The following is a 14,820-nucleotide window of genomic DNA, read 5'->3' on the forward strand; positions in this document are numbered from 1 at the left end:
TCTCTATCTATTAAGGTCTCTATTAAGTACGGCATAAACTTGTACAAAAAAGGGGGTGTCGGGAGTTTATCTTCTTTAAAGTTACCGGCTTTAAACAGAAAATTTTCCTAAAAAGAATTCATTGTTTTAACATATATATGGATATTTAATGCAACCCTACAAGGTTACACCGCATAAATCTCCTTAGATTTCTGGACTTTGGATTCGAATATTTTTATTATGATCCTTCGGATTCCAATCCGGTTTCCCGATTCGGTATTTTATATATCCTGATTTAAAAGAAACCGGATTTATTTCTTGATTAAAAAAACCTGTATTATACCAACGCATTGGTGTGACAATTGATAAACAGATCCCCCTTGCGAATCACGCAATAAAGACCGACAAAATAATTATGTTTGATGATGAATGAAAATGCTACGAGTGATTTTTTTATTTAAAATTTTTGCCATGAAAGGAAAAAAACGTATGATAAGTAAAAAAAATAATAAAAAAAGAAGAAAAAATGCAAAAAAATATACAATTAATGAAAAAAATTATGAAGAGAGAAAAAAAAAATCTATATACATATTACATATAGAAAAAAGTCAGAATATGATTAAATAATAAGAATTTTTTTTTTTAAGAAAAATAATAATAATAATAATAATTATTATAATAATTGTTGTAATAAAATAAAAAAATTAATAGTTGTTATTATATGATTAAATAAATTAAGAAAAACATGACATTTTCTTAAATATTTTTGATATTTTTGATTTAAATTTTTTAATTCCTTTTGATTTTTCGATTTCTTTATTGATTTTTGCTAATGTTTTTGGTGATATTGGTTCACTATAAAATATATATACAAAAAAAAATTAGTACATTAAATTTTTTTTACAGATCGACCGTAAAAAGATTATTTGTATTTACCTTAAATTGGCATCTTGATATTTAGGTTCCGGAGGTACTAATGATAATGGTTTCTCATTGTCATTTTGACTGTGTGATGATTGTAATTGTGATGATGATAATGAAGGTGGGTGAAGGTTATCATGAGATTTCCTTGATTCTTCAGATGAAGCTCTTATGTCTAAAAAATAAATAAATAAATAAATAAATCAATCTTGAACAATTAGGTGTTATATATAAATTTGAATGATAATTACCAGCAATAACAATACTATTACTTAAAGATTTCCCAGTGATAACGGGTTCATCATATAAGAAACCTTCTATTTGTTCACAAACTTGTTCAATACTTGGTCTCATGTCTGGTTCATGATCCCAACATTGTTGATATAATTGAACATATTCTTCAGGAGTATTTGGTACAGGTTGTTCACGAGTTTTTCTAACCATTATAGCCATTGTAAGTAAAACTTGATTTCCATTACCAAACGGAGTATCATGAAATGGTGATTTACAACTTGATAATTCCCACATTAGTACACCAAAACTGTAAATATCTGAACGTTTATCAGGTTTATGTTTCATATCTCCCATAACTTGTGGGTCAACAAATGGTATCGTTGAAAGCACATCACTATTTAAAGTTGAAGAAGAAGATGTTTCGTCATCATCAAAACCAAATAATCTTGGATCCCTTATAAGTGCTTTACCATCTTCAATAAAAACATTTAATTCATGCTACAAGATAAAATTTAATTTGATTAGGGACATGGGACAAGCTATGCAATAAAAAATGAAACCTTCATGGGAAAGATACTAACCAAATCTCCATGAGCAATTCCTGCTTTATGTAAATGTCTTATTCCATATGCAATATCTTTAGCTAAATTAAATTTCTTTGGCCAATCCAAATCTTTATGTTGTGACAAATATTCTTTTAAAGTACCATCTTTAGGATGTTGTATTACAAGAACGGCATTTTTTTCTGATGAATCTATATAGATAATAATAATTAATTTATAATGTTTAAGGAATTACGCTTCGTTGAAGATAAAACTTTTGATTTGTACCTTCGGTTACTCCAAGTAATTGTATTATATTCTCACAATTCATGTTCGATTTAGAGCGACGAATCTAATATATTAGTTAACAATGGTCAATATATATGTATTTAATCATTAAGAAAGTTAATTAAGTTAGTTTAGTTACCTCTTCAGTTAATTTCTTATGATGGTCTTCAATACTATAACCAGGAACAGATCTTAAAATAACAGGTCTTGAATTTTTTTTCCAGGTAGCCTTTCTTACATTATCACCATATAAATCACTTCTAAATTCGTGAATATCACTAAATTCGTTGAAATTAACGAATTCTATATCCATTTTGTTTGCAATTTCTTCAATCGCTTTAGAATGTGATTGTTGTGATTTTAATAATAAATCGTTGTGTTTCATTAATAATAAACTTGAGATATTTGAGGATGCATTGATTACTTCCGTCATTTTTAATGAATCAAAAAAAAAAATTTTGGTTGTTTATAAAAAGGTTTTTTATTTTTTTCAGAAAATTTCAGGATTTCTTTTTTTAAATAGAATTTTTTCTTTTTTTTAAAAAAAAAATAAAAAATGAATAAATATTTTGGAAAAAAATTGAGGAATCAACAAAAAAAAAGGAGTATATTTTTTTTTTTTTTTTAGGAGGATTTATAAAATCTTTTCCAGTTTATATAAAAAAAATTTAATTAAAAAAAATGGCGATTAACAAGAAAAGATCCCCTTTTTATTAATATCAAAAGTAATACAAGAAATATTTACATCACACAATACAAGTTTTTATTGTAAATGATAATATATAACGAGTATACAACAAGATTATAAACTTGATGGTATTACATATTACATCAAATTATACATGTGACTCAAACTATTTTTAAAGTCACTTAAACAACTAATTTAATTCAATATCAATTAATTTAAATTACTCCGGGAATCTTCACTTTGTTTATGATGGTTTGTATAAATTATTTTTGATTTTCTAATATTAATGCATATAATGATGATGCATAACATGTACTGTATATAAACAGATAATTGACAGGTGAGATATATAAAAAGTTCTAACCAACTAAATTAATTACCTGATTGAAACAAGAAATTGGTAAGACTTACCGGATTTTACATTTTATTCCGCACTATCATTTGAAAATACCGTTTGTACTTACCCGAAGCTTCCATTATTTCATATTTCGATTGTTTTATTAAAGAAAAAACTTGATTTCAAAGAAACTTTAATGGATTCTTCACGGGATAATGATTATAATCTTTTGGGAATAATCAAGAGGAAGAAAATATATTATCCTTCAGCCTTCTTTAATAGAATTCTCTGATGCTAACTTTATTTTTATCCAAGTTGATCAAATTTCTTTAGTTACTGTATAATTTTCAATATTTTTTTTTTTTTTGATTTTCACTTGCATACATTTACATAATTATATGTTTAATTGTTTTGATTATGAAGTCTTATTATTTGTTTGTGAATAATTTTCTCCAGAATTTTTTATTTCTCCGCAAAATTATCATTTTTTATCTTTTTGGTAATTTTTTGTAATTCTCAATTTTTTTTTTTTAAATTACAAGTTTCCTTTTTTTTAAAAAAAACAAAATCAGGAGATTTTTTTTTTATAAAAAACATCTTAGAAAAGAAATTTCTCTTTTTTTTCAGTAGATCTTTCATTATAATAAATATTATAATATCGTTTTTTTTTTTTTGAATAAAAATCAATAAGGTAAATTAGATGATTTCATTTTTCTAAAACTTTCTTTAATTAATTAGAAAAAAAAAAAAAAAATTTTTTTTTTTTTTTTCTTGAATAATAAGTTTGATTGTTTCGATAATCCTGTTCTCACTTTTTTTTTTCACATTATTAAGACAAATATAGTGAAATTGATTGTCGCTCGAGGTTTAATACTATAAATTATTTTTTTTTAAGTAATCTAAAATGAATGAATTTAAATTTGTAAATCATCTCATGACAATGCATATTATAATAAGAAGAAACAAAGAATATCAAAAAAAAAAAGTTCGAAGATGTGTGAAACGTGAGATGGAGAAGAGGGACAATGTATTATGTGGGGAGTATTTTTGTTTGTGTGGAGTTCAAAGCACGTTCAGTATGCAAAAATAGAGTGGAGTCTGATGCCTATGCGTTTACAACATTAAAAAAAATAACATTAAAAAAAAAAATTTTTTTTTAAGGTTGGTGACTTATCACAATAATCACAATCTCTAAAAGATTTTTAAAAAAATGGTTTATATTGTTTAAAATCATAAACAAAGAAAAAAAAAATTAAAAAAAAAAACTTTAATTAAATAAATCCAAATTGAAACAAGTTAATGATAAAAAAGATTTTTTTTTGATTTTTTTTTTGATTTTGATTTTAATAGATTTTAATAGATTTTAATAGATTTTTGATTTAAAATGAAAATAATACTATTATTATTATTATTATTAAACTGATAATAAATGATAAAATGAATCATCCTCTCTAATTCATATATTTCCTCCGTACATTAAAAATAATGCAGGTTATTGTGTAACTAACTTACGTTATAGGTTTATCAAACCGTCCGTAAAGTAAAAAAATATGTTTATTCAAATACGTTCTGAATTTTGATTGGTTTTTGTTTTTCTTCAATTAATCAATCAACGGATAATTTTTTTTTCCTTTTTCCTTTTTTCTTATTTGAAGTACGGTTAATAAATTTCCGAAATCTGTTCATGAAATATATACATATATTTTTTACAATAAAATAAGTATTGATTTTTTTTTTTGAAACCATTTTTTTAATAATGAAATGAAATAATTAATTACAATACAAATATTTAATGTAACTTTTTAATACAAAATATATCAGAAATGTTTTTTTTCAATAAAAATAAAATGAAAATATGTCAAATGTTTTTTTTTAAAATAAAAATAAAATGAAAATATATCAGAAATGTTTTTTTAAAAAATAAAAATAAAATGAAATGAAATTTAATAATAATTACAAAATATTTTTTTAAAAAAAATGAATGTTCATACCACGCAACTAATGATATAAATTATTTATTCATAGAAAGAAGATCAAAAATATAAACGAACATTCTTTTATACCAAATTCCCAATCTCTCCATATAAAAATTTTAACCTTTAACCGTAAAAGTAATTCTCCTCCCATATGAAATCATCGACCCGCGATATATTTATTATAATGTAATAATCATACTATTTCCGATCATCGTCAAAACCTTTGGATCGTTATTAATTTCACCATTAAACGCTTCATTTCCTAAATCCCATAAACATCCTCCAACAAAATAAACAGTAACAACGGTTAAACAAAAAGCCCATAGGATATTAAAAATTAAAAATAAACCTGCCAAAAAGAAATTGAAATTTAAATGTTTGATTGATGTTGATAATACCAAAAACAAATTCATTTTAAAATGAAAATTTATATCGAATGGGTAAAAAAAAGTTATTCGTATAATATATATATAATTATTATATATATTATATATTATATATTATATTACATATATAATTATATATATTATTATATATATTATTATTATTATTATTTAAATAATAAATAATAAATTTTTTTGCGTTTTTAAATAAAATTTAAATTTGATTCTTTTTCTTTCTTTTCGTTCCTTTTTATTTCATTTCTAGAAATCAGAATATAAAAGGATCATTCTTATATTAAATTATTTTCATAATTATCTGAACATATTATATTAAAATTTTGGTTCATTGAAGACAAAAGTAGAATGAAAAATAAGAAGAAACCAAAAAAAATGAATTTTATCGGTTAAAACGGATAATACCCTTAAATAATAAATTTTAATTTAAATTTTAAATTTCTTTAAGAACCAAAAAATGTAACAAATAATAAAAACCTTATAAATCACAAGACCACTTTGGTAATTTATCACCGCATAATTCATATTCTTTCAATTTATTATAATTCATAATTTATATTATGCAAATATGTGACAAATAATATATGAGGTTTAATTTTTTTTCCTTATCGATTAAAGTGATAATAATAATAATAATTATTATTATTACGGAAATCACTTATTTTGATTGATTTTGATTGATTTTTAGTCAACAAAGGATTATTGAATGAATTGATTTATTATGTAAAAAAAATATGAACGAATAGAATCAATTTTATAATCAATAAATATTATGACAAATCCATTTTTTTTTTATCGGTATATATTTTTTTCGAACATCGAATAATCGGTTGAAATGAATAATTTGGTTGAAATTCATAAAAATAATATATATTTATTTAGTCAAAGTATACCACTTTTACTTTTTTTGAAACTGCAACACAGTGAGAAAAAATATTCCATTGTTTTTGAATGTGTTCCCAAAACATTCAAAATTTTATCTTAATATTTGGAAATTGTTATCCTTAATTTGGGTTTAAACTTTTGGTGCCCATTTTTTTCTTATTCGGAAATTGGTTCTAAATCTTAAAAATATTTTTGGATGTTGTTATCACTTTTAAGAAATATATCAAAATTTTTTGGTAATTTTCTCACCCATGAACATTTTTTTTTTAATCATCAGTTACCATCGGTTAAACGACGACCCTGTCCTGAAATCATTTATAATCACAATGAACCGGTAAAATATATTTACCTATGAAAATAAATAATGACTTAATGAATTAAATAATGACTTTCAAAGTATAATATAATACCCGATTTTTACGTTGTACTGCAACTGGCTCAATTTTGTTTAACGATGCAATTATTATAATAATTAAATAATACTGTATGCTGATACTTATCCAATCATTAATAATAACTCTATAAATACTTACCTTTTATATTATTACATACATTTCATGTAATAATGACTGATGTTATCTATCGAATAAAATTATTTGGAAAATATTTGCGTTATTTTTGCGTTATTTTTGAGTTATTTAGAATGGGGTTTTTTCATATTTTTTCATATTTTATTCGGGAATTACTATTTTAATATTTTAACAATGGAAATTTTTTAAGCTCAAATTTAGGTGCATATTTAGGTGAAGAAGAAATGGTACAACTGTGTCGCTTATGCTGAGATATCATTTATTGTCCCTCATACTTTGAAAAGGAGAACTCGACGGGCATTTGGTCTGTGATGTTATAGAGACTTTCCTTATGGCTTGTTTTAATAAGTGGGTACGTCATGAAATCACATGTCATTATTTATCATTTTCTCTTTACATTTCATTTTCGATGATACAATTGAGAAGCAATAGAAAATAATAACAAGAGAGGGTTTTCATTTTAAAATTTTAAATAATGAAGGAACAAAAAGACTAATTGAAAATTGTTTTTTTTTTAGAATGTTTGGCTACATTGACAATCGATGATTTAAGTCAAATGGAATCAATTCATCCAATTAAATATATACCATACAATAATTTACGAATATTAAATATATGACTAAAGGTGGATTTAGCAAAATTCTTAAGAAAGAACTACGATCATTTGATAAAAACAATAAAAGGATAAGGGGATCAAATTATGTGATACTTAAAAATTGGAAATGCTGTAAGTGATAGTAGAATTTGTTTCGAAGAGGTACACGTGTACATATTTTTAAATTCAATATACGGTATTAATTAATTAATAAATATAGTGTAAAATATTTGCGGGCAAAATCACACTAAACTTTGTCATTTAACTCAAAATAGTATTAGTTTAAGTTGTACAAAAAAAGTCTAGACACATTAAATTCAACTCTTTGAATATCTTTAACGCAAAAAGACAATCGATATGTCGGACGAACTGCTAGCTTTACGGCATTATACAAAGGTCAGACAATTTGAAGAGCGAACCATTTAGATTATACATAACTTTAGAACTAGTGTTATAGTAAGATAAAATGAGATGTCTTTGCATTGCCTATGCAAATAAAATTATAATAATGCAACCCTACCTCAAATATTTGTCACATGATTAATACGATTTGCCAACCTTGTTAAAAGAATGATTATTATATAGTTAAAAAATGGGTCTATAATAAAAGATAGTTTCAGCCTAAGATTCGTCACTAGTTTCGGACTGAGTTTCACATTCGGCCATATGGTTTCTGCTACTTTACTTTCGGACTTGGTTTCAGATTCGGCCACATGGTGGTTTCGGCTACAAGTATATTGCATACCTTTATAATTAGTATAATTTCCAATCGTACCATTAACCATTGATTACCAAATATTTGAAGGATTGTTAAGACGTGAACCTCTAATAACTCAACTAAACATACATTAGTTAACTTCTGCCAAGATGCTTGGACAATAAAATTACATTCGGCCGGTTCCAAGTCTGCAAATATGCATCAAATAGTATCTGACTTGCAGTGTAGTACCTTAACAAATAGGGATTTAGGATTGGCACTAACATTTCGGCTAAATTAAGTGGGTTAGCCATTATACCATTTCGGCTAATTAAAGTGGATTAGCCATTTCGGCTAAATTAAGTGGATTAACCATTATAACTTTTTAAAAATTTCAAAACTATTAATATTTGCAAATATGGTTTCGCCGACACTGAAACCAATTTCGCCGGGACATGGGACATTTTACCGAATCCTTTTCTCTGAATTATCCACTTCACCAAAATCTACTTTACCTAATTCCAATTTCGCCGAAGCCATTTTGCCGGGTACCTTGGAGACTTTGAGCAAATTACACGGGTAGATACTATATATAATAGTGATGTAAGAATTTATATAGCGTAATATATTTAACATTATAGTTTCTGGTATTATACTCACTCCAGTATTAATCAAAAATTTCCGTGTTACAGGTATTTTAAAATTCAGGAAAAATTTTTTGACTAGTAATCTCCTCAGATAATACATTATAACATTTGTGTAGAAGAATTTTGATCAAAAATGGCTGTGAACTACTGAACTTGGTAGTAGATCACTTTATACCAAAAATCACTTGATCGAAATGCCATTTTGCCGAAATCCAAGGGATATTTTACTGAGATACCATTTTGCTTCCTGTATAATATACAGTATACATAGATTTATTTAATTTATTATCATTATTTTTTTTTACACTTTGTAATCTTTTATTTAACTTGTTTATGAGGACAAAAATTAAGCCTTTAAATTTTATGGACACTTTGTAGTTCGTGTCACGCATAAATGCCAAAGGAAAACGACGATTAATTTTTTTGTTATATGAGCATGTCTTCGAGAAGACGCCCTGGACGAGAATCGTCTCCCAAGAACTTATCTAGTAATTTTAAATTATTTCACTTGTCTTTTAAGCTTAATAATAACTGTACCGAATATCATATCTGTTCCAGCATTAGAGTTGCAGTTTAGTGACGGGAATCAAAGCAACTTAAAATAGAAATGGGAGTAGTTCGGTTAACTATACTTTTGAGGAATTGTATATGTTGTCGCATTATATATTATATAAACATTCTGAAGAGCTACCATTAAACCCGCAATTCGAAGTTGGGGAACGTGAACTTTGCTCGTGGCAAACTGAGTTCACTTCCTCCAGACGTTCCATGTGCGGCCCGAATTGGCGGTGGAGAGCCTCGCCTTTTTATATGATTTGTAGTGGGTCTAATCGATTTTGGAAGGGAAAATTACGTTAACTTGATCTCATCCCGAAAAATCTGTCGCTCAAAATTATAACAAAAAAAAAACTTTACGAGTTATTTATTAATACATGAGTTCCTGTGATATAATGACGTATCACGAAATATTATTACTCATGCAAAATACACTGCCAAAAACGGAATAAAAGATTTGCTACTCAACAATGAGTAAATGACTTGATATTGATATTTATTTGATTTATAATTTTATATATGGTAATGACATTTTGACTAGAAAAGTCTCTTCACGAAAAAAATGGGACAGACACATCCAAAGCCAGAAACACATTCCAAACCCAATAGTGATAAATCTAAAAATTATTTGTTCACTGATCTGCCACCAGTTCCACGAACGTATACTGATGATTTTTGGAGAAATGGAAACGATGCTTTCAGGTTTAGTGAACATGATATTGAGGCACTTAACCAATTTCGTCAGCTTGACCTTGAATCACTAGAGTCAGATGATGAAAAGGAATCAAAAATTGAAAAACTTTGTGCGAAGTATCCTTATGCTTATATTCCATTAGATGTTGATAAAGATGGTTACGCGCGAGGATTTAATCTCTTTGAATCAATAACAACTGGTAATTATGGGGAAGTGTTTAAAGAATATGGGGAGACCTTAATTCTTTGCATTGGTATAGAAGACTCTAATGCAATGATATACTTGGGTGGTAGTGGTAAATTGTAGTTATGAACCGCTAAAATTTTTGTATAATTACAAAGATACAAGCGCAATAAGCTCTGATGTGCTTCAAAATTACTGAAATATGTTTTGAAACATATAATTTTGTTTCTTATCAATACTGTATAAATACAGAGTAGAATTAGATCAATTAGATCATAATTGTATCTCAAAAGTATAATCCAATTTTTAAAAGTAGAGACTAGTAAGACATAATGCTGATTTTTTTTCTTATTATCTTTCAAAAAGCATGATTCTTTTCTTTTTCATGAATTATTAATTGCTTCTGATTCTTTCATTTTAAATAAATACTAAGTTTCACTTGTTACAGTATTTTTATGTTTTGTGATGCTCTAACTATAAATACCATCTTTATTAAAAATTAATATTGCTATTATAACAATTGTAGTACGAAGTGAGTTGATTTCTTTTTCGTTTCGTTTTTTATCGCCGTTTTCAAAATGGTGCGATCTTCAAGTATGTGGCATCGTATAAAATATGCACTTTAATAAACTTTTTGAAATATGATTGATAAAAAAAAAAGTAATCCAATAATTTGAAAGAGAAGAACTCAAAAGTATAATTTTATTAGTTTTACATTTTCAATTATCATATAATTTTTAACAAATAAATTGGCTTTTCAATCATTATACATATATTCTTTGCTACATTATTTAATAAAATATAAACTTAATTTTACCTAGTGATGACGACTCAACTGAAATCAAATGTTAAATTGTTTTAACATTTTATTATTATAGTTTAGCTAGTCTTTACAATTGTTAAAAAAGCTTATGTAATAAAAGTTTAAACGACCTATGTTTAGTTAAACATTAAAAAATTTAACTTTTTGTATACAATACTCATTCGAATTTAATCAAAGGAAATCTCGATAAAATTTAAATAATTTTGGGATAATACATTTGCGAAAATTAAAAAATTGAATAATCAAAATATTAATTATAGACGAGAAATTAATAAAAGTTTTATTTTTAATTTAGTTATAAATATATTTAATAAAGTGAACAAATCGTTAATATTTGTTGCTGACTTAGCCAAGTTTTTTAAAAAACTTGTTGTCACCTGATCACGAGGGAAAAGGAAGAAAAAAAAGGGAAAGAGCGAGGGAAAGGGGAAAGGAAAAGGGAAGAATGAGAGAGGGAAAGAGAGTCTGATGGGAAAGGGAAAAGAGCGAGGGAATAAGGGAAAGGGAAAAGGGCGAGTGAGTAAGGAAAGGAAGGAAAGGGGAAAGGGAAGAGGGAGGGAAAGGGAAGGGAAAGAGGGGAAACGAGATAGGAAAGAGGGAAAACGAGAGAGAGCGACCACCACCCATACACAACACTCCTAACCTACATACCTAAAAGAAGATGTAAAAAGGGAACCGAAGAGATCTAAAGAAAAGAGAAAACCTATCGGGTGCGTGAAGGTATTCTTGGTTTATTAGCTTCATCTGATGAGTTACTTATCGAAGAATTATTCAACCATGTTCAAGATTATAATCGAAGACTAAAGAATTTATTGGCTTCATCTGATGAGTTACTTATCGAAGAATTATTCAACCATGTTCAAGATTATAATCGAAGACTAAAGAAAAAAAAGGAGACCTAAAAAAAAGAGAAGAGAAGAGAAGACAGAAGGCAGGCTCCAGAAAGACGCCTAAAAAAAAGAAGGAAAACAAACCCTTACAACCCTAACCTTTAAAATTGAAATTTTTTCTTTTTCAAATGAAATTTGAAAAAAAAAATTAAGGTATTGGGGCATATTTATATTATTTATATAATTATTTGCATGAGTAATTTTATTTCAACTTTTATTCATGACTGATATGAGTAATAATATATTTATCGCCGATAACTTATGACAACCTATATATCAAGTAATTTTTATTACTAATTTTGGAATAATCTTTATCGACTCAGGCAAAGAAACTTTCACATCCTAGTTTCTACTAAATATTTCACCAAGAATCTTTGAGAATTTACATGTTCCACCCATCTTGTTTTAAATTGATCCAATGATAATATAAAAAGTCAAAGTCTTCTAATATTAGGACCATTGATTAAAATCATTAAATATCTAATCAAATTTTTTAAAGAAAACTTATGTCAATTTTTGTTTTAATTAAATTTTGGTATGAACTTCCAAACCCATAATTTGAACATTTTATTTAAATATAGATGGAATTCAGTAGTCGATCCTTGTCTTCCGTACATCGCCACAGATTTCGTATGGTTGGCTTCGGCCTTCAAGTTACGTGCCTTTTAGGATTCTCTGGTGATTTACTGAAGTCACCATTTAATAGCGGGTTGGGAGTGACGAAAAAAAATATATTTTCGCTAATGTATTTAGTACATCTGATAATGTAGTTATCAATATGATAAATCTATATTAAAAATATACCTACAAATAAATTTTATCAAAATTATAAATTTTTTATTGGATAATTTCAAATTACACAAATAATTACATGGTGCACTTACATGGCAAAGTTTGCGAATATTGGTATAAAGCAAACTTCTCCGCTTATGAAGCAAAATTTGCGTCATATCATATATGCGACATACGCTGAGCGCACATCATCTTTCGAATAATATGCGCGGCAACGTTTCGTCTACTATGCCGATCAGGCATTTCAGATTACTAATAAAAATCAAAAAGATCTTTATTAACTCAGTTTTACAATATTATTTTTTAAGATTGACATTCAAATAATAATTATAAAATAGGTAAATTTTAAAAGTGATTACTGGTCCTACCTAACCTATTTCAATACAATAGATATTATAAATAATTGTCAAAAAAAAGCATACATAATGACCAACTTTCAAAAATGTACATCTTATCAAAATATATTCGGATATTCTCGTATCAAACTTATTGTATGTAAGCAATCGTTTTTTTATATTCTTTAAATTTATTATATGTACATGTATACTATCGTTTCTTTTACTATTAAAAACTTGTTATCATAGTATCATAGTAGGATATCAAAATATCAACACTCAATACTTAAAAAAATTGATCAATCTAAATCGGCAAAATAATTTTTGCTGAACCGTTTCGATTAAAGTTCTCAAAATTTCCCGGTCCTAGGATACACTTATGTATAATCATTTCTAACAATTGTAGAACCATAAGGTTTAAGAACAACAAAGCGATAAATATTTCATTCATATGATATTAATTATCCCCTGATTACACGATTATGCAAATGTAGTTACACCTACTGGGTAGCAAATTTTATATGTATTGTTTCTAGGAAATTTTGCGGTAAAAATTAACTATTGATTATACTATAATGGACTGATTTGAAAATTTGAGTAATTCGGAAAGATTTGCATTTTCCAAATGGGAAAATGTAAGCTCAATATTATTTTTCAAGTGTAATAGTAATAATTCCGAAGCTTTTTAAAATTTAAAAAATTTAATTATTTTTTTAAAATCTTTTAAATGGAAAAAAACCAAGCGAAAGAAAAATAAGATTCAACAATAAATATACTATATTATATTCACGATATACTATAAAACACTTACTATTGTGTAAATGGCAGGGGATAAATCAATTATCTCCTGGCTAATTGGAATAGTAAAATTTTACTTAGAATCGGAACATGATCGGGCCGATCGTTTATCCAATCCTAGTAAAATTTTACTTATTCCTAGATAAGTAATACTTACATAATAATGGTATTTCTTTAATGCATTATCAAAGATAAGATTATCTTTTATAAAATCATATAATAGCATTTAAAACTGTATTTATAATATTAAAAATTCAATTAAATATTTGAGAACCCATTCGTTAATCGGACTATATCCTACGAACTAATTAAAAAACGCCAATTAATCATTCTAACCATATTTGAAAGGTTGTAAACAAAAGAATGAAAAGAATTTAATTAAGAAACAAATATTCGCTTACGTTATACATAATTTTTCCTTATCGTACTCATAACATTCGAATCTGACTGCGACCAGAGTATTCTCAGATCATGCATAATTCTATTTTTGAATTGTGGGTTTTTTTTTTGATAACAACGATAAAAAAGATTTTTTACCTAAAAAAGGAATTTATAAAGGTAAATGTCGATCAAATGAGTCATATTGTCTAATAATTTATCTCCTTTTTTTTTTGTTTATTTATTTGAATCTTAAAAAAATATTGTGTAAAAAACATAATACTTAAAAACATAATACATAAAACATTAAACATTACTCATTTACTATTTTTTTTCTCTTTCTTAAAAAAGGACATACTAATTCCTTAATAACAATTCCGTAGTAAAGGTATTAATTAATAAATAATTTTTAATTAATTAATTTGTCTATAAATTAATTACTAATTAAAAGTGATTACTGTAATTCATATATAAAAATAAATTGTTTGCCGTTGTTATTAAATATTGATCTTGTAACGATCAATTTAAAAATTCCGATACTATCCTATAGAATAACCCGAGTTTATTTTTAAAGTTTAAAACTGTTCCCATAATAGTTTAATGCTCCAATCAATTTCAATTCGATCTTATTAATTTAATTTCACAAACGTGAAAA

General features: G+C 26.0%; 2 protein-coding genes across 2 annotated transcripts; one reads left to right on the forward strand and one right to left on the reverse strand.

The window, feature by feature from the left end:
• Window positions 1-713: 713 nt before the first annotated feature.
• On the reverse strand, window positions 714-2,397 carry OCT59_011981 (uncharacterized protein; the record flags this gene model as incomplete). The annotated part of the gene is made up of 6 exons (XM_025312979.2): window positions 714-834; window positions 916-1,075; window positions 1,152-1,632; window positions 1,716-1,888; window positions 1,965-2,028; window positions 2,104-2,397. 6 exons carry the CDS (start codon window positions 2,395-2,397, stop codon window positions 714-716), a joined length of 1,293 nt encoding a protein of 430 aa, XP_025188449.2.
• Window positions 2,398-9,834: 7,437 nt separating this feature from the next.
• OCT59_011982 (uncharacterized protein) lies at window positions 9,835-10,272 on the forward strand (the record flags this gene model as incomplete). Its single annotated transcript, XM_025331394.2, has 1 exon — window positions 9,835-10,272. One exon carries the CDS (start codon window positions 9,835-9,837, stop codon window positions 10,270-10,272), a length of 438 nt encoding a protein of 145 aa, XP_025188450.2.
• Window positions 10,273-14,820: the final 4,548 nt, after the last annotated feature.

Source organism: Rhizophagus irregularis, chromosome 2 (genome assembly GCF_026210795.1).
Source record: "Rhizophagus irregularis chromosome 2, complete sequence".
Lineage (NCBI taxonomy): Eukaryota > Fungi > Glomeromycota > Glomeromycetes > Glomerales > Glomeraceae > Rhizophagus > Rhizophagus irregularis.